Below are 19522 nucleotides of genomic sequence, written 5' to 3' on the forward strand. Positions count from 1 at the left end.
GGCAGCCCAGTTACATAGGTTGTCTAATTTGAAAATAACAAAGACAGGTATGAAGGAAGGTTTATAAATCTTTGAAACGCAGAAACACTTGCTACTAGAGGAGGAGAAGAAAACACAAACCAGCATAGGCTGCCAGTAGAAATTTCCTAGAGAGAAAGGCTCCAGGTTAAACATTAGACATTGCAAATATACCAAATCGATTTGGTCCTCTCTCTCCCACAGTCACTCATGGCTTCAAGTTCTGCCCGGAGCTCACAGGTGGGCTCAAACCAACCTTATTCAACAAAACAAACATTCAAACTATGTAATCATGGGATGGCATCTGAGCTGGATCTGGCTGGCTGCTTATCAGGGAGTCCTTCACAGTGGAAGAAGGGAATGTGCACCGTTGACCTAGCTAACATTAAAGAATGCTACCTGCATACCTCATGCTGAAGTCAACTAAATGCTAATAAACAGCCCAGCCCGACTCTCAAAACATCCTTGGCCCATTTGTGTAGAATAACAGTAGATCTCATTTGATGCTGTGCACGGAGGTTCAGTGGAGGTAAGACTATTAGGCTACTGCTTTTCAGACATGGGCCGTTCAGCTGTTTTTTTCAGCATGGTGACAGATAAAGGCTGGACCACAGATGCACTCTCTCAAAGCCTTGTACAACACTTGAGCAGATAGTTGGTGTCTGAAGGACAGTCTGGAGCCAGGGACCTAGCAGATAGAAAAAGGATGCTCACCATGCTACCCCATCAGGAAAACCCAAGCATTGATCTCAGCCATGAACTACTCCAGCTAGTTGAAACAAAGTTCCCCGCAATCCAAAAGTACTTCCCCCGAGCTGGGCGTGGTGGTGCACACTTGTAATCCCAGTACTTGGGAGGCTGAGACAGGAGGATCACACAGGTTCAAAGCCAGCCTCAGCTACTTAGTGAGGCCCTCTGCAACTCAGTGAGACCCTGTTTCAAAATAAAGAATAAAAAATAGGGCTGGGGGTGTAGCTTGGAGGTAAAATGCCCCTGGGTTTCATCCCCAGTACCACACACAAAAAAGTACTTCCCCAACAAATCAGACGTTTTGACATTACGCACAGAGATAAGTTCCTCTAAATTAAAAAGAAAGTTTGAACTATCTAACCTGACAATTTTCTATATCCTAATTTTAAAAAAAGGAATGTATCATCACTGTTGACTTTAGATGTTTGTCTATTCTTCCTGATTCCTCTGAGTTTTACTTCCCTCTTTTGTGTGTGTGTGTGTGTGTGTGTGGTACTTGGGGTAGAACCCAGGGGCTTTTCTACCTCCGGGCTATACTCCCAGATCTATTTTATACTTTATTTGGAAGCAGGGTCTCACTAAGTTGCTGAGAGCCTCACTAAGTAGCCGAGGCTGGCTTCAAACCTGTGTGATCCTCCTGTCTCAGCCTCCCAAGTGCAGGGATTACAAGCGTGCGCCACCACGCCCGGCTCCTTCTTTTCTTTTCTTTCTTTCTTTTTTTTAACATATCATTCTTTGAGTTTGTTCCCCTGCCCCCAACACACACACACACACACACACACACACACACACACACACACACACACACCCATACAGACAATTTGTAAGGAAAAAAATCAAAACATCTCTTTGGATAGCTGTTGTGTCAATCTGAAGTGAGATGCCAGCTTAATTTCTCCACATAAAAACCACACTCTTGCTAAGGGTAATGACACAAGCCTGTAATCCCAGTACTTGAGAGGCTAAGACAGGAGGATTGAAGGTTCAAGACCAGCTTTAGGAACTTAATGAGACTCTCAGAAACCTAGCAAGACCCTGTTTCAAAACAAACAAAAAAAAATGTCAGGTATGGTGGCACATGCGTGTAATACCAGTACTTGGGAAGCTGAGACAGGAGGATAACGCAGGTTCGAAGTCAGCCTCAGCTACTTAGTGAGGCTCTTAGCAATTTAGTGAGACCCTTTTTCCAAATAAAATATAAAATAGGTCTGGGAGTACAGCCTGGAGGTAGAAGGCCTCTGGATTTCATCCCCAGCACCACAGAAAGAAAGAAAGAAAGAAAGAAAGAAAGAAAGAAAGAAAGAAAGAAAGAAAGAAAGAAAGAAAGAAAGAGAGAGAAAAGAAAGAAGGCTGGGGGTGTAGCTTAGAGGTAAAATTCCCCTGAATTCAATCCTTGGTAACACACAACACACACACACACACACACACACACACACACACACACACACACACACACTGAAGCAGGGATATTCGCCTACATTCCTCACATTCATAGTGTTGCTTCAGATTGTGTTGCTGTTTTAAGGATTCTGCCAGTAAGTGCTAGCAAACCACATGCTCATTTACATGAAGAACTCTTAACAAAGGTACCATCAAGATTGCTGAGAAGTCACCCCAGCAGTTTTCTGGGCAGTGGTCCAACTGGGCTTCTCCAGGAAGGTGCTGGTGACACAGCTAACCCTCACAACTAGAGTGGAGGGCATTTTGAAATTTAAAGCAATCTCATCTCACCTCCATCATCTTGGCACACAGCTGAAATTTGCAAGTTAGAAGAGTGTATTTATGCTTAAATATAGACTGAAAGGAATATCAGACTTTCTGTCAATAAACAGTAGTCTTCTCAAGTTAAAAGAAAAAAAGAAAAGAAGTTTTCTTTCCAGGTGACCTGAATTCTGCAACCTTCACTTAATACCATAATTTTTCTTTCCCCTTCTATACCCAGCTGTGATGGGGAAGAACTAGTCACCATGGTCTTTATAAGCACAGAAGCCATTTTTTGCCTAAATAAATCATTTTCCCTTGAATGATCAATATCCGTTATTAATTTAAATTTTGAATTTTCTCATTTTTTTTCCAAGTAGCTTACCACAAGACTCTTTCCTGAGTCCTCCTACAATTAACCTGTTGTCATTTCTGAATGGCCATGAGAAGTGTCTTTTTTATATCTGTATGGCTAGAATCTAGCCCACTGCCTGGCATTCGGCAGGCTTTAACAACGTATTCCTGAAAAAAATGTGAAAGTATACATAAGCAGCATCCAATAAAAAGGTTGAGCATAATTTACTAGTTTTGCATAGCTAGACATTGCTGTTTATTTAGGCACATTTTCTACTATTTCTACCACATGGGAATAATCACACTCCCACCAAAAACTACTTCCTTGGACTTCCCTAGACCACTCGATAACTCAGTTCTAACAATATCCTAACGTGTGAACCTAAATATTGATTTCCCAGCAAGTGATTAAGTATTTAAACTGCCATCAGCCAAAAGCTTGATATACCTTGGTACAGCTTAAAATCTTACTACAAGCCGGGCCTGGTGGCGCACACTTGTAACCCCAGGGATTGGGAGGCTAAGGCAGGAGGATCACAGGTTCGAAGCCAGCCTCAGCTACTTAGTGAGGCTCTCAGCAACTCAGTGAGACACTGTTTCCAAATAAAGTATAAAATAGGTCTGGGAGTATAGCCCGGAGGTAGAAAAGCCCCTGGGTTCCACCCCCAGTATCACACAAAAAAATAAATAAATAAAAATTAAATCTTACTATATAGTCCTAAAATTTCATCTTCTATATTCTAAACCCTGTAAGCGTTAAGAGCAATATGAGACTCTACTTCTCTGGTCAGTAGATGTTGCTGTTGGAGATACCAAAGAACCTCATTTGAGTGGAGCTAATGCCATTCAGCCATGTCTAAAAAGGAAATCCCAGAGCTGCAGTGTAGCTCAGTGGTTAGCACTGGCCTGGCGTGTTTGAGGCCCTGTGCTGCATTCCTAGTACCATTAAGAAAATAAAAATGAAATTCCGTAATTTTAAACACATATGAACCTAAAGGACATTATGTTAATGAGATAAGCCAGGAACAGAAAGACAAATAAGTGGTATTACTATAAATAAAAATAACACATGCTTGAATATGCATGTATGTCAGTGTCACAGATAGTAAATTTCCTAAAATCAAGTCTAAACGCCAAAGAGAAAATATAAGATGTTTGGAACAAAGGCTATGAATGGCCAAATCGAAATGACCAACCTCATTTTTGTTTTTTTGTGTTTTTTTTTTTTTACTTTTTTTTTTTTTCAGTACAGGGGATTGGACCTGGGGGCATTCTACCTCTGAGCTATACCATTTGTTTTATTCTTTATTTGGAAACAGGGTCTCTCTGAGTTGCAGAGGACCTCACTAAGTAGCTGAGGCTGGCTGTGAACTGTGATCCTCCTGTCTCAGCCTCCCAAATGCGGGGATTACAAGTGTGCACCACCAAGCCTGGCTTTTGTGGTATGTGTGTGTGTGTATGTGTGTGTGTGTGTGTGTGTGTGTGTGTGTGTGTGTGTGTGTGTGTGTGTGTGTGTTACCAGAGATTGAATTCAGGGGAGTTCTACCTCTGAGCTACACTTCCAGCCCAAAAAGGAGGAATATATCCTCCTTTTTGTTTTTGAACATAGTCGAAGAGGGTTATTAGTGCATATTTTCTTATCAGACTAACATTTTTCAGGTTGACAAAAATACTTTGTTCAAACACACACACATGTGCACACACACACACACACACACAGAGCTCAATAGTTAAAAAAAAAGAGGTAAAACAAGAAACTATGAAGGTAAAGGAAATATAATCAATTGTTCTTTAGCAGAAATATTTTCAAAGAACCAAGATCACTGATGTACGATAATGTCCCTCTCTTTCTATCAAAGAGGTGAAAGAAAAGGTATAAAGAGAAAGACTAGGGAAGACCTTCAGTCATTGTTGATTTTATTTTCTTTGATTTTTCCAATAAATTAGTAGACCTGAGTCTACTAACAAAATGTGAAAATCTTTCCGCCAGTTACAGAAGTATTTCGGAGGTTAACTCACTATTTGTTCCCCTTCGAGTCCCCTGGAAACCCAGAAGCTAAAGATTAGTAAATTAAAGCACAGGGCCCGCATGCCCTCCTGCAGGACGGTTAATAATTACACCCAGTTCAATGCCTAGAATCTCATTGCCAACCGAGGAACTTTACGCAGAAAACTTCACAGTATGTTTCTTTAGAGATTATACTTAATGATTAAACTGAAATGTGAAGCTTTAATAATTATATTCGAAACCTAGAGCACATTTATCATGAGTGACCTGAACGTGCAACTTGGGTTCCCAGACACTTTTCAGACAAGGCAAGTTTTGCAGCTCCAAACACTTTCTTCCTTTCTCTCCTCCTCTCCATGGTTCTCCTGAGGTTTTCCCACTAAAAAGAAACAAAATTTATCTAAATTCTTTCTTGAAGAAAATCCAAAATGGAGCTGGGATGACTCCACAAGGAGGAGACGTGCCCTGGGGAGACTTTTTTTTTTTTTTTTTTTTTTTTTTTTTACTGCAGATTGACTTCAGGGTTCAATTTACAGTTTTGTATTTGTTTTTGAGTGAACCTAGGGACATTCTGCCTTCAAGCCACACCCCCAGCTCTAATTTTTTTTTTTATGGTACTGGGAATTGAACTTAGAGACATTCTACCTCCAAGCTATACCCTTAGCCCTATTTTTTATTCTTTATTTTGAAACAGGGTCTAAGTTGAAGAGGCCCTCACTAAGTGGCAGAGGTTGGCAGTGAACCTGTGATTCTCCTGTTTCAGCCTCCCAAGCCCTGGGATTACAAGTGTGGGCCACCATGTCTGTCTGTCTTAAATTTTTTATTTTGAAACAGTGTCTCACTAAGTTGCTGGTGGTCTCCCTAAGTTTCTGAGGCTGGCCTCAAACCTGCAGTCCTCCTGCTCAGCCTTCCAAGTACTGGATTACATAAGACTACAATTCTATGAAGTATAGACAATACATTTATTCATGGCTAGGTTTTGTTTGTTTGTTTGTTTGTTTGTTTGTTTGTTTTGGGGGTTTTTTGTTTGTTTGTTTTTTGGTGGTACTGGGGATGGAACCCAGGGGCCTTCTACTTTGGGGCTACACTCCCAGACCTATTTTATGTTTTTATTTGGAAACAGAGTCTCTTAAGCCAGCAAGGCTGGCTTCGAACCTACGTGATCCTCCAGTCTCAATGGGGATTACAAGCATGCGCAACCATGCCCAGCCTATGGCTTGGTAATTTTGAAGATGACTTTGACCTTCTCTCCTCTATTCTTGCTAACTGTCACTATCCCCCAGAGCTGAAGAAGAACAGTGGAAAGGCTGAGAAACCAAAAATAGAACCTTTTTTAGACTATAAGTGTGGGGTGGGGTGGGGGGAATTATCATTACTGCTGCGCCTGAGAAACATGGATTAGCAAGAGTCAAGTGTTTTCCCCTTGACCTTTTAAGGAAGCTCTAGACTCTTCTGGGTTAGGGATGAATAGGGAAGGAGGGTGAGAATAGAGCAGAAAGAGATACGAGGAAGGAGAAAAGAGATGGGTCCACCAAAAACATGGTCGAGGCTGAAGCCTGAACTGACAGAAAAACCAATGCATTTTTTTTAAGAAGGGGTAGGCTAAGTTTCGAGTTGTTGACACTTCTATATGCCCTACAAAACCTGCTCCATTTCTATAAACTGTTGGCAAATTTCACTGCACACGAACTTGCAAAAATGGGGTGCTTTTATGGACATCGGCAAAAGGACTATCTCTGAGTCAAAGTGGGGGCTAAACAGATACAAGCTATGTGGGACCAAAGTTCATAAAGTCAACCATTAATTTGGAAGCAGAAGCTCAGAAGAAGAGGGGGAACTTGAAGTGGTAAGGCCTGCAGGAATCTCAGGAAGAATGTTGGAAATTCTGAAAGCTCAGTAACGAGGCTGAGCCCACTGACCCTGATCAGAAAGAGACAGGCAGCCTCGGCTGTTATTTAGACTACAGTTAGTAGCTTAGATGCCTATAACCCTTGGAAAATTGAACTGATTTTCCAGGAATTATACATTCATTATTCCTAAAAAGAAAAATTAGTCCCATTATTCTCTGGCCCATGATCAATATAATAAGGTTCAAAAACTATTTAGCCTCCAAATACTGTTCTTGAACCGAAAAAAAAAAAAAAATCTGCTTTGTACCAAGTTCTGCAGCACCAATGTTAGTAGAATCAAAATCAAGGCATAAGAAGACTAGGGAGACTAGAGAAAGACTAGAGAGACTAGAGAAAGACTAGAGAGACTAAGAAGGACTAGAGAAGCAAGCTCCATGGACAGAGCCCTGTGTGCTTGGTTCATAGTTGTTCATGACAATGCCTGGCACAAAAATCCTTGTTGAGTAAGTAACATTCATTCAATACAACTCCAAATTATAGTGGAGGGAAGTAAAAGCATCACACAAAGATTTGCCTAAAAGGATTTAATCCCTGAAACAAAACTAAATAGCTGGTATCCATAAAGATGGCTTTTGTTTTTGCTTTTGTTTTGTTTTTGTTTTTGTTTTGTGGTACTGGGAATTGACCCCAGAAGCATTCTATCTCTGAACTACACCTCTAGCTCTTTTTTTATATATATAAATAGAGACTCACTAAGTTGCAGAGTGCCTCACCACATTGCTAAGGCCGGCCACAAAGCTCCAATCCTCCTCTCTCAGCCTCCAAAGTACTGGGATTACAGGCATGCACCACCACACCCAGCTCATAAAGACTCTTCAGTTCCTTGAGCTATCCCATCTACCTCTGAAATGCAGAGTAACCAAGCATGCAAAAGCAAACGGACATCTACCTTATTTGGCTGATCAGGAATACCCAAACTTTAGAAAATTAAAATTATTAGCAGCCAATAAATGCTAGGCAGTATAGGTTATTAGCAGGCCTCCTAGAAATATGCACCCTAATAGGCCATTCTTATGCATATATTATAGCCAGTCAGGGGAGGATGACCAGGAACAAATCTGAAGTTGGACAAAAATAGATTTATTAGCTTGGTGCAGCCAGGGAGTGGCCTCAGAGGAGTCATAGAACGACACTGGGAAAGAGGGGGTGGGGGGGCAGGGCTTGTGTTCTCGCTGAAAGACTGGGAGGAGGATCTAAGGGAATCAGAGGTCAGTGCTGGATGGCTACAGTTTCTGAGGTGAGATCAGAAGTGGGGATTAATCAGGGGTTGCTATGAGCTCAGGAAAGTTTAGCAGTTAAAGATCCCCCGTGAAAGAGGGGCATAGCGCAGCAAGTCTCAGAGCACAAGTGCGGGGTCAGTGCCTGGTCATTCAGAGGGAGGCCTGTGGCTTCACACAGCTGCCGCTCAGTGCAGGGAGAAAGGATGCTCCCTGCCTGCTGCAGCCCTGCCTCTGGCCCCCTCCAGGCCCAGCCACAGCAGGGCTGCCTGGCTTTTCTCCTGCCCAGCTTGTGTCTACTCTTTCTGCCAATCACAGGTCTTGAATCTGTTATGGCTGTATTGAACAATGCCCTCTTTGTCCAGTTGTAGGAAGGGACGAGCTCAAAATCTCAGTCTAAGAGAAAGAAGCCCCAAATTAAAGATTCTCTTATATTTGAAAGCATTTCAAACTGGCTGGCCCTAACCCTGTCTGCACTTCCCCAGAGCACACCTCCAGCCTGGTTTGGGTGCCACTGGTGATCACAGTTGGTTTGCATCTCTACCTCTCCCACTTGGCTCTAAACTCCTAAAGAGCAAGCGCACAGAGTATTCGTCTCACTCCTAGGACCTAGCACAGTCCCAGTGCTTTGCAAATGCTCTGGAGCTGAGCTGTCTGCATCCCTTCTCTTCTTATGATGTATGTCAAGGCCCGTTACACAGTTAAACAGTCAGTGCACTCTAATAACTTTTACTTAAGAATAGTAATTACTCAGAAGATGCTACATGGATAAGACATGGGGCATGGGGAAGAACAGCGGAACCAATAACTCTAGGTCAAAGGAGGAGGAAGAATCTATCTGAGGGACCTATGTATGGTTTTGCAGTGGCATGATAACCCGGAAGCACTGGAACTAAACAGCACAGGGCAACCTGTATCCATAAGACAGAATCCCTTATGGTAGGGTACCGGGGATGCTCCCCATCTGTTTTTTCAGCAAGACCATTAAATCTCAGAGGTAAGAGGTGATGCGTGTCTTATTTATTCTTGCTCCCCCTCCCCTTTCCACTGTGGGGCATAGGTATTCAGTCATGTGGACACAAAGCAGATAAGGTAGAAAAACAAAAGGAGAGGAAGCAGAAATCACATACAGTTAAAGCAAGAGGGTCTGAGCCACAGTGACGGCTGGGGAGGGCATCACAACTGCAGAGCTCGAGGCCTCCGCTGCAGGAGGACAGGACGGGGGACTTCCACAGAGGGCTTAAGGTGCAGGAGGAAGAAAGACCTGGTGAGTTGACTAATAACTTGGAAGCCTAGAATGAGTCCTGAAACTGGGCTGAGAGGAAGGAGAAGAGGTCGCAAAGAGAACACTGGAAGCCATAAATATTGAGAGGAGTTACTAGGGTCTGAAACTGTGAAAACCATCTCCATTAAGCCACCCACCCAGACACAAGGCAACTGGAAAGAAAGATGAAGATATGGCTGTGCAGAATGACCAAGGGGTAGAGGCAAGAGCACCAGGGCAGTCCAGGGATCTCTTTACGAGCTCCTTGCCAAAGCAGGACCTTTGTGTCGGAATTTCACACGAGCCTTTCACACTTTGCCTTTCATAGAAAGGCAAAGGGAATTTCACCACGAGCCCACACAGCGTACTGGCTGTAAAAGGTGCACCCCTCCAGGAAAGCACCTTCCCCGGATTCCCAGTCCTCCCTCTGCCTTTTTTCACCCTGTTTTTATTCTTCCTGTCCCGATTTCTCCTGCTACCCACAGTATTCAACAAACATTGTGTGCTTCTTTGGGGTTAGTGGAGAAGGTCCAGTGCTGCCCTTCTCTGTCCCCATGACAGGGTCACGAAGGAAGAGGAAGAGGACCGGCCATCCTTTCTGCAAAGGATCCCTTTCTCCAAAGATGAGACTCGGGGAAGACAAAAGCACTGACGTGACTCACAGTAGAACCTCAAATGTCGAGGTGACAAGGCGTTCCGGTGGCTGTGACCTGTGACATCAAGTGGGCACCATTCCGTCTAAATGAATAACCCCTAAACAGTAGCCAGAGTGTGGGGGGCCTTGGGTGAGGGGGCTCTGGAAGAGAAAGGAATGCTAACCTCCACCACACACTGGGGCTTCCCTGCCAGGGTGCCAGGACTCCACAGGGCACATTATGTATAACCCCATAGAAAGGCAAAGCACATCTATAGCAAAAATGCACCAGGAATAAGTAGAATGAATCGCTTAAGGCATTGGAGAACACTGAATTCTACCTACTGGTGTTGGGGCTGTTACAGAAAAACAGAGAAAACTCACACTGGGGGAAATTACCTCCAATTTGAGGGATACATCCCAGTTTGGGAGAATAAGTAATATGGCTCACTCTTCATGATGATGCTTTTTTTTTTTTTTTTTAGTGGTACTGGGGTTCCTGGAAGCCCTTCTACCTCCAAGCTACACTCCCAGACCTATTTTATATTTTTGAAACAGGGTCTCTTACGCCAGCGCGGCTGGCTTCGAACCTGCGCGATTCTCCTGTCTCCGCCTCCCAAGCGCAAGGATTACAAGTGTGCGCCACCACACCTGGCAAATGATGATGCATCTTTAAATAAATATTTTTATTATATTACTGCACTGAAACTTCCCCCTCGAAATAACTCCAAACCACCCAATTCTCTGTTTTATGTTCTAGATCTACTTCAGAATTATCTTGATGACTCTCCTTTCTATGTCTTCACACTCCAAAATTATCAGTCATGCGAGCACTAAGGCAAGCCTTTCTCAGTAAACACTAGTGTTGAAAGGAAATCTTAGATTTAGAAAACAGTATCCATAATTCTTGTAAAGGGCCAGTGTGTATCAATTCTATTTTCAGATTTTGAGCCCAGACATGCCTCTAACTTATAAACTTGTTGAATTCCAAAAGTTTGATTACAAACCAATTGTGGAAGAGAACCACTTCCCCATGGTAAAAAAAAAGAAAGAAAAAAAAATATATATATATATACACATACACACACATACCCAATAGTCAGGGTCTCAGTGGAGCCTGCAAAACCTTTTCTCGGAAGCTCCACCTATGATAGCAAATAGCAGCAGCGCTCTACCCTATCCACAGTGATGGTCCAAGATTCCTCATGGATGGCTGAAACCACACATAATGCCAAATCCCAAATCCCACAGATTTTTACTTATACACTCATCTCTATGATAAAGTTTAATTTATACATTCGGCATAGTATGAAAATAACAACAATAATTAATAATAAAATGGAACCATTATAGCCATGTACTCCAATAAAAGTTATGTGATTTTTACCCTTCCCACTTAAAGGAAGCACTTAATGGCTTCTGTTTGGCATATCAAAATTTCCAGAATTGCTTGGGGGCCATTATTAAATAAAATAAGGAGCCAGACGTGGCGGCGCACACTTGTAACCAGCATTCTGGAGGCTGAGACAGAAGGATCTGGGTTCGCGGACAGCCTCAGCTACTTAGTGAGGCCCTTTGCAACTCAGTGAGACTCTGTTTAAAAATAAAGGATAAAAGATAGGGCCCAGTACCGCAAAATAAATAAATAAAAATATGGTTTTTTAGACACATGCCCTTTAATACTGAGATGGTCAATTTGAAAAACAAAATAGCTACTAACTGCCTAATATGCAGGTAACATATTAGTAAAAACACTGGACAAAAGAATGATTCATGTCTCGGGTAGAATGGAGCAGGATTTCATCATTCTACTAGAACAGTGCACAATTTAAAACTTACTGTGTGTGTGTGTGTGTGTGTGTGTGTGTGTGTGTGTGTGTGTGTGTGTTACTAGGGGTGGAAACCCAGGGGCTTTTCTACCTCCAGGCTATACTCCCAGACCTATTGTATACTTTATTTGGAAACAGGGTCTCACTAAGTTGCTGAGAGGCTCACTGAGTAGCTGAGGCTGGCTTTGAACCTGTGCGACCCTCCTGTCTCAGCCTCCCAAGCACTGGGATTACGAGCGTGTGCCACCATGCCCGGCTACTTACTGGTTATTTCTGAAACTTTTCACTTAAAATTTTTGGACATCATTTGGGGGTGCCAGAAACCACAAAGCTCCCCTTCAGGCAATGGGAGCAGAGGCTCCTTCTGCTCAGAACAGATTTCAGGGTGAAGGCTACCGTGTGGAATTTGGACAGGAGGGTCTCTGCGGGGAAGATCAAGACAGGGAATGTGAGCTGAGGGGCGTGGGCTGAGCACACTGCTTGCTTGCAGAGACTGGTAGAAAAGACTGGGGAGGAGATGGAGGGAAAAGAGGCCTCGGGTGCTGAAGAGCACAGACAAGCAGTTTCTTGCCATCTCCTCCCATCCTCTTTGTGTTCCAAAATATCTTCTTCCTTTCCATCCCCACTGGAAGACTTTGTGGAGAAGGACTGAGAAGGTAAGTCTTCAACAGAACAGTGAGATAGGAATGAGGAGGAGGGCCCCAGAGGTAAGAAATAGGAAGGACAGACAGTCTTTTGTTTGGAGATAAGAGTGAGGTTTTCATATGTGAGATGCACATTCATCAATCAGAACCATGTCTGTGTGGCTCATTCATGAGCCCAATGCAATTAAAAAATAATGGCCCCTGCCTTCAAAGGAGGAGAACAATGAGCAAGTCAAATAGCATCCTTGTGAACACTTCTGTTATTAAAAATTAGCTTTCTAGGTCTTCTTATTCGTGTGTGTGTGTGTGTGTGTGTGTGTGTGTGTGTGTGTGTGTGTCACTAGCGACTGAATCCAGAGGCATTTTATTTTCAAGCTATATCCCCAGCCCTCTTTTATTTTGTAGTTTGCAACAGGGTCTCACCAAGTTGCTGAGGGCCTTGTTAAGTTGCCACGGTTGGCCTCAAACCTGTGATCCTTGTGTCTCAGTCTCCCAAGTACTGGGATTACAGGTGTGTACCACCATGCCTGTCTAAGACAATCTATTTTTTTTTTTTTTTTTTTTTTTTGGTGGTGGTGGTACTGGGGTTCCTGGAAGCCCTTCTACCTCCGGGCTACACTCCCAGACCTTTTTTTTTTTTTTTTTTAATTTGGGAAAAGGGTCTCTTAAGCCACCGAGGCTGGCTTTGAACCTGCGTGATCCTCCTGTCTCTGCCTCCCAAGTGCGGGGATTACAAGCATGCACCACCACACCCAGCTAAGACAATCTTTTAAGAAACAAGTGTCTTCGATGAATGTTTTGCACACCCGCTACACTCTTCACTAGGGACAATGTCTTCCTCAAAGACTCTGGAGTCAAAGTAAACATCTTGCACTTGAACTGTTCAGGAATCTACACATCTCAAATTCCATTGCAAAAATCCAGGTCCTGTGGTCAATTTCATGCCAGGTAGCCTACTTCAAACAGGTATGTACCCTTCAAGCAGAACCAGATCCAGAATTAATTCATTAATCTGTTTTTTTTTTTTATTTCAACTTGCTATTGACATTAACTACTGATTGTTCTTGCTCTGTAATATAAGCACAACCTAAAATTTTTTTAACCTATGTCTACTTTAAGCCATAAAGCCTATCCTTTTCATGGATAATCGATTTGACACATATTGAAAAATCAAAGCAACAAATAAAAATAGTAATTATTTCACACAAAGTCTGGGAATAGCACCTCTTTTGAAACTATTTAAATAATTAATTTAACCTCATAAGCTTCAAACACTGCATAATTAGAATTTTTCCTTATGTGACTTTTTTTCCAGAGGGACCTGCTTGGTCCTGTTGGGCCAAGTGGGAGGTGAGGAGAGGCTTTCTGGGGCTCTGGATTCAAATAAGGAAAAACTGCTGATGGGAGACCTAAATGGCGAAGAGTGATGGTCTGGCCTGGTAGACAGAGCCTAGTCTGGATCTAACTACAACTTCCCCTGTGTTGCTGAGGTCCGGCCTTCATTTTTTTAATCTATTTTTTTTCATCTACAAACCAAGGAACACTTCCTAAAGATTTACTGAAAATTCCAGGAGGGTGTCAGACTCTTTGCGGAATGGGGTAGTGTTCTGAGCATCTTTTTCACTAAGACTCTCTTAGAACCTCCTGCAAGCTTTTGCCGCTAAGCTGCAGGGAACTTGAATGCAAGTTAAAATGCAGATGTCTTCCTCATATTGCAGTAAGGCCAGTATGTATATCCACTTGCCTCTTTTGAAAGCCTCAAGGCAGTCATGCTGCCCTGCCCAAGTCAGACACCAGCTATCAGAAGCAAGTTTTGGTAAAGATTAACTTAAGAGTACTTGGAATCTTCCCACTCTTTTCCATAGCTTTCACTAGAGAACATATAGTTAGACAATGGGAAAATAACACATTGCATCTAATCCTGCATGTCTTAGGATACCTACTTGGTCTCTTCCTTTCTGGTCATGACCCAGAGAAAGGATTAGCTTTTAAAACAGATAACGTCCCACTTACATACAGTTGAGAACCTGTCATAATTAGAAGACCGTCTGAATCTCTGAGACACACCATAAGGAACAATGCAATGGCACAGGTTATTTCTCAGAATTTTCAAAATAGAATTTGCCTTACCTCTGTATTCACAGCTTCCATTGGCCTTTTCTTGATTTCTCCTATGTCCAAGTAACTGCAAGAAGCAAGCAGACAGTAACAGTTACTTTTACAAGTTTTGTTCAGTTATGTAAATTTCTATACATTTCTTAAATTTGCATTATTAATTCCATAAGGTATCAGAAGATAAGAACTGTTTTCAGCATCACCAGCCAGAGCTGGCACATCTATCCTAAACTTCAAAGGAACCAAAGTCTCAGAATACATATTTCTATTAGGGAAAATTTCCCCTGCAATAGCTGCTCACTATATGCATTGTATTTCTATTCCTTATAAAAAAATTTTGTAACAAATGGATTATGTGTAAAGCTTCTTAGCAGTTCCATTAACCACAAAGAAAGTACTGATAGCATGTGTTGGATAAACTGCCGGGAAAGGCTGGGAAATCTGTTTTCCCTCTGAGGGCATTTTGTGATACAGAAAGGCTCAGCTAAGTGAGATGGCTTCGGTAGCTGAGCTTAGAGACAGACAGGTGGGCTAGTGAGCCTCTGGAGACTCCTATTATTCCATTACTGTTTGCCACAGATCTACTAGTGATCATTCATTAGCTCTTGCATAAGCATAGCCTGAAAAGGTTTTACTTTTGTCAACTCCAAGCTGTACATCTATCACTGGTTTTACTTTTTTAAAATGGTCCCTAAACTGTTCCTTCTACACAAAAGGCAACTAATATATATAATGTAGTTTATAACCATACATGGAGAGAGAGATCCATTATCTTTACTATAATTGCCAAGTTGCCAAAAAATTGTTGTTGGAATTAACTTTGGCCACTGAAATGTTTTTTATTGTGACTACTGTTATTTTTTTTGGAAATAATAAGTTATTTAATTGATACCTCTGAAAATTATCACATATTCCCCCATATAACAATAGTTACAGTAGTAAAAGACAGTAGTAAAAATATTGCCCCATCTTAGCAATGAAATGGATCTTTTATGAATGTGTAAGGACTATTACTAGGATAATAGCAAAATACTCTATGGTGTGCAAAAAAAAAAAAAGTGGCCTCAAATCTACAAGATTAATGTGGTAGAATCAGCTCCAAAAGTAGAGTTAACATTATCCAGATTATAGGGGAAATTTGAAGAAGAGTAGTCGCTAAATTTCTCTACTGTAAGGTTTAATAGCTATCTAAAGTTTAGATGTAATTCCAAAGAAAGTAGAAAAATCAAAGTGGGAGAAATTCTAGCAGTGATTTGAGCAGTTCCATTTGAAAAATATTTTGCTATTTTCCCCAAAAGCATTTAGAGTCTAAATGAAAGCTCACAAATTTCTCTCAATACCTTTTGGGCTCTCTTTTATTCTGCCAGTTGCTTCATTTGTTATACAACCAAGTTTTAAATATATGCAGAACTTAAATATTGTTGGCATCTATAACAAACTCAATGTGTGTGTGTGTGTGTGTGTGTGTGTGTGTAAATTAAAGATGAAAAACATGCAAATCTCATATATATTGATTTGAAGCGCACCTTCTAGTCAGTAGGGTCAAATAAAAATGAGAACATGAATTAGTAAAATGAGATTCTGAACCAGATTTCCATTTTTTATGAAATTGCTTTACAGGGAGATTATTTAATTTAAAAAGTATATAATGAAAGAGAACGGGCATAGAGATGCCTTACGTTTATATAACACTTTGGCACTTGCAAACTACATTCACATCCATAGCTACTTTCCACAACAACCTTTTAAGGTAGGTACCTTTTTTATATTAAGAAACAGATCGAGTGGCTTGGCCACAGATACAGCTAGTGAACAGCTAGCTAAGCCTCAAGTCTCTTCCTTTAAGTTCCAAGTGTCTTTTAGGCAATTTTATTTAGCTTTTTTCTATGAGATTAGACAGAGCATATATAAGGGAGGCTTCAGGGTAGGGGGGAAAAAATCCAGATGTACCCAGAAAGAGTGTCTGCTGTAACAGAAAGCAGAACACCTAGAACTCAACTTAAACAGACTTAAGTTGAAGTTTTCTACTATCAGTATGATAGTTGTACTATCATATATAGTACAATGGGGTGTCTTTAGAGAATGGAAATGTTCTAAAATTAGTTTGTTTGTGGTGATGGTTACACAATTCTGTAGTTGTACTATCATACTGATAGTTGGATGATAGTAGAAAACTTCAGTGATACTTGGAAAAAAATCTCTCTAAACAGTTGAAAACAAAATTCACAAGCTCAGACTCATGGTAAATATTTATTTTTATTCATTTATTTATTTTGCTATCCTGGAGCCCAATACAAACTTTGATTAAAATGTTCTATTTAAAAACTATGGAAGCCGGACATGGTGGTGCACACTTATAATCCCAGCATTAGGGAGGCTGAGACTAGAGGATCGCGGTTTGCCGACAGCCTCGGCTACTTAGTGAGGCTCTTTGCAACTCAGTGAGACTGTCTCGAAATAAAGAATAAAAAAATAGGGCTGGGGGTGTAGCTTGGAGGTAGGATGCCCCTGGGTTCCATCCCCAGTACTGAAAAAAAAAAAAACTATTAACGATAAGCCAGGAGTGGTGGCGCACACCTGTAATACCAGTACTTGAGAGGCTGAGACAGGAGGATCACAGGCTCAAAGCCAGCCTCAGCACCTTAGTGAGGCTCCCAGCAACCTAGTAAGACCCTATTGCCAAAAAAGAAATAAAATTGGCTTGGGTATAGTTTGGAGGTAGAATGCCTCTGAGTACAATCCCCATACCAAAGAATAAAACAAATTTAAAAAATGGAATAAAGAATGACAATATGAACCAGCAATTTCATTCTTATGTATATGCTCAAGTGAAATGAAAACTTGTACTTAAATGTTTATAGACTCATTATTCATAGCAGCCAAAAAATGAAACATCCCAGATACTAATCAGCTGTATCATGGATAAGCAGAATGTGCTATGTCTACATCATGGAATATTATTCAAAAATGAAAAGAATGATATGCTGATGCATACTACAACATGGATGAACCATGAAAGTCTCGTGGAAAGAAAATAACCCAGACACAAAGGCCACATATGTGAGTCCATTTATAGGAAAGATCCAGAATAGACAAATCCGCAGAGATAGAAGGTAGGTAAGAGGTTACCAGATGACAAGGGGAAATGGGGTGTCTTTAGAGAATGGAAATGTTCTAAAATTAGTTTGTTTGTGGTGATGGTTACACAATTCTGTATCGGCTAAAATGCATGGGTTTTATTTTATGTGAAGATATCTTAATAAAAAAGAGTATTTGATATAAAATTCTACATCCCACAAATCCCAACATGAACATAACTTTGTTTTTCCAACTGCACTTATTCCTTTGTATTTTGCATTAAAAAGTATTGTGCATGTGCTGTCTCTCCTGTTAAAATGGACCTCTCTAAAGACAAGGAGTCATGTCTTATGGTCTTTGTTCCTTTCACTGACCTAAGCACAGTTTGCTAATCCCTTGCACACCGTGAGCAGGCTCCTGCCAGGAGGAACTTGGGAAAGGGACCCCTGTCTTTGAAGGTTCGACCATCAGGTTTTTGGAGACAGACAAACAGAACACAGGAAGCCAATCAAATTTTTTTTTTTAGGCATCACATTAATAGCAGGAACATGCAGGTGGTGGGAGGGGATACAGAAGTGGGCCTCTGCCACTCTACTTGGAATGAAACTTTGAGAGAATTTAAACAGTGGGGGAGGTGGAATGCAGAGTAGTTTTCTCCTCTGGTGACAATATAGTAACGAGTACTTGAGAATAATTTTTAGGAAATCTTAATTTAAATTCATAAAAAAGGCCAAAAAAAAAAAAAGAAAGAAAAGGGACAGAATTGCAGAATCTTGCGAGGATAATCTATTTTAAAATAATTTGTTTAGCCAAGCATGGTGGCACACACTTATAATCCCAGCACTTGGGAGGCTGATCCCAGAGGTAGAAGTCCCCTGGATTTCATCCCCAGCATCATCATCATCATCATCATCATCATCATCATCATCATAATGTTTACACAAATTGTAAGCCTGCATCCACTGCTACCCAAGTGAAATCCCTACTGCAGTCACTAGTCTTGCAAGGTTACTTGCAGGGGTGGCAGGTACTGAGGACTGAACCCAGGTGCAAACTATTTCTGAGCTATATCCCAGCCCTGATTTTTTTTTTTAATTTTGAATCAGGGTCTTGGAAGTTAATGGACCAGGCTGGCCTTCAATTTGCAATCCTCCTGTTTCAGCCACCCACATACTGTTATTACAGGCTTGCACATCTAGATGCAATGTTACTTTTAAAACTTTGGGTGTATACAGGAATTTTAAGTCTGCACCTACTGCTACCCAAGTGAAATCTCCAATCTCCGCTCCAGTCACAGTTTCAAACTCGACCTTCATCTGCAAGGGGAGCGTTGAGAGGTGCCACCCAGAGTCATGGCCCCTGGGCCCACCAACCCACCAAGAACTGTACCCGCATGGGGCGCATTCCTTCCCTCCCACCATTCGCACACACCGTGTTGGCCCGCTGTATGAACCGCGAGCAGCCCGACTCACTTGAGTTTCTTGAAGGCTTCCTGGCCCCCAGCCACGTAGTTGCCCCCGCTCTCGATCTGGTCCAGCTTGCGGATGCGGTGGCCGGTGCGCGGGGTGTAGATGTTTCTGACAGCCCCGAAGGGCGCTTGGACGCCGCCGGTCACCTCCTTCAAGAAGACATCAAAGCTCGACACCTTCTTCTCGTGGATGACCACACGGCGCCCGGCGAAGAAGGGGTCCCCGTTGCGGTACACCAGCACGCTCTTCACCACCGGCTGAGACAGGTGGCTGGACCTGGCGCTGGTGCCGCTCATCCTCCCGCGGGACACCTCCCCGGCGCGCTCCTGGGGGGATGCCTCCTGGAAGGAAAAGAAACCTAAAGACCCACAGGTGAAGGCGAAGGGACGGCCGTGCGCCCGGCGGAGACACTGCAAGCAGCAGGACCCTGTGGACCGTCAAGCTTCTCCCCGCCGGGCGCACAGCCAATCAGGGCGCGTAGGGCGCAAGACACCTGTTTCGCAAGCCACCGGCAGAACGCAGGTGCTCCAC

At 42.2% G+C, this 19522-nt stretch overlaps 1 protein-coding gene across 2 annotated transcripts in view; it reads right to left on the reverse strand.

Annotated features, from left to right (window-relative positions):
- DCDC2 (doublecortin domain containing 2) overlaps positions 1-19287 on the reverse strand; it is a gene marked incomplete at its 5' end in the record, with an annotated part of 125250 nt that extends 105963 nt beyond the window's left edge. For both annotated transcript variants that reach the window (XM_080709835.1, XM_080709836.1), the window contains 2 exons: positions 14460-14514; positions 18995-19287. In XM_080709835.1, the coding sequence (XP_080565961.1) occupies positions 14460-14514; positions 18995-19287 (348 nt within the window). The remainder of the gene's footprint in view (positions 1-14459; positions 14515-18994) is intronic.
- Positions 19288-19522: the final 235 nt, after the last annotated feature.

The sequence above is a fragment of the Muscardinus avellanarius genome, assembly GCF_963383645.1.
Source record: "Muscardinus avellanarius genome assembly, chromosome: 14".
In the NCBI taxonomy this organism is placed as follows: Eukaryota; Metazoa; Chordata; class Mammalia; order Rodentia; family Gliridae; genus Muscardinus; species Muscardinus avellanarius.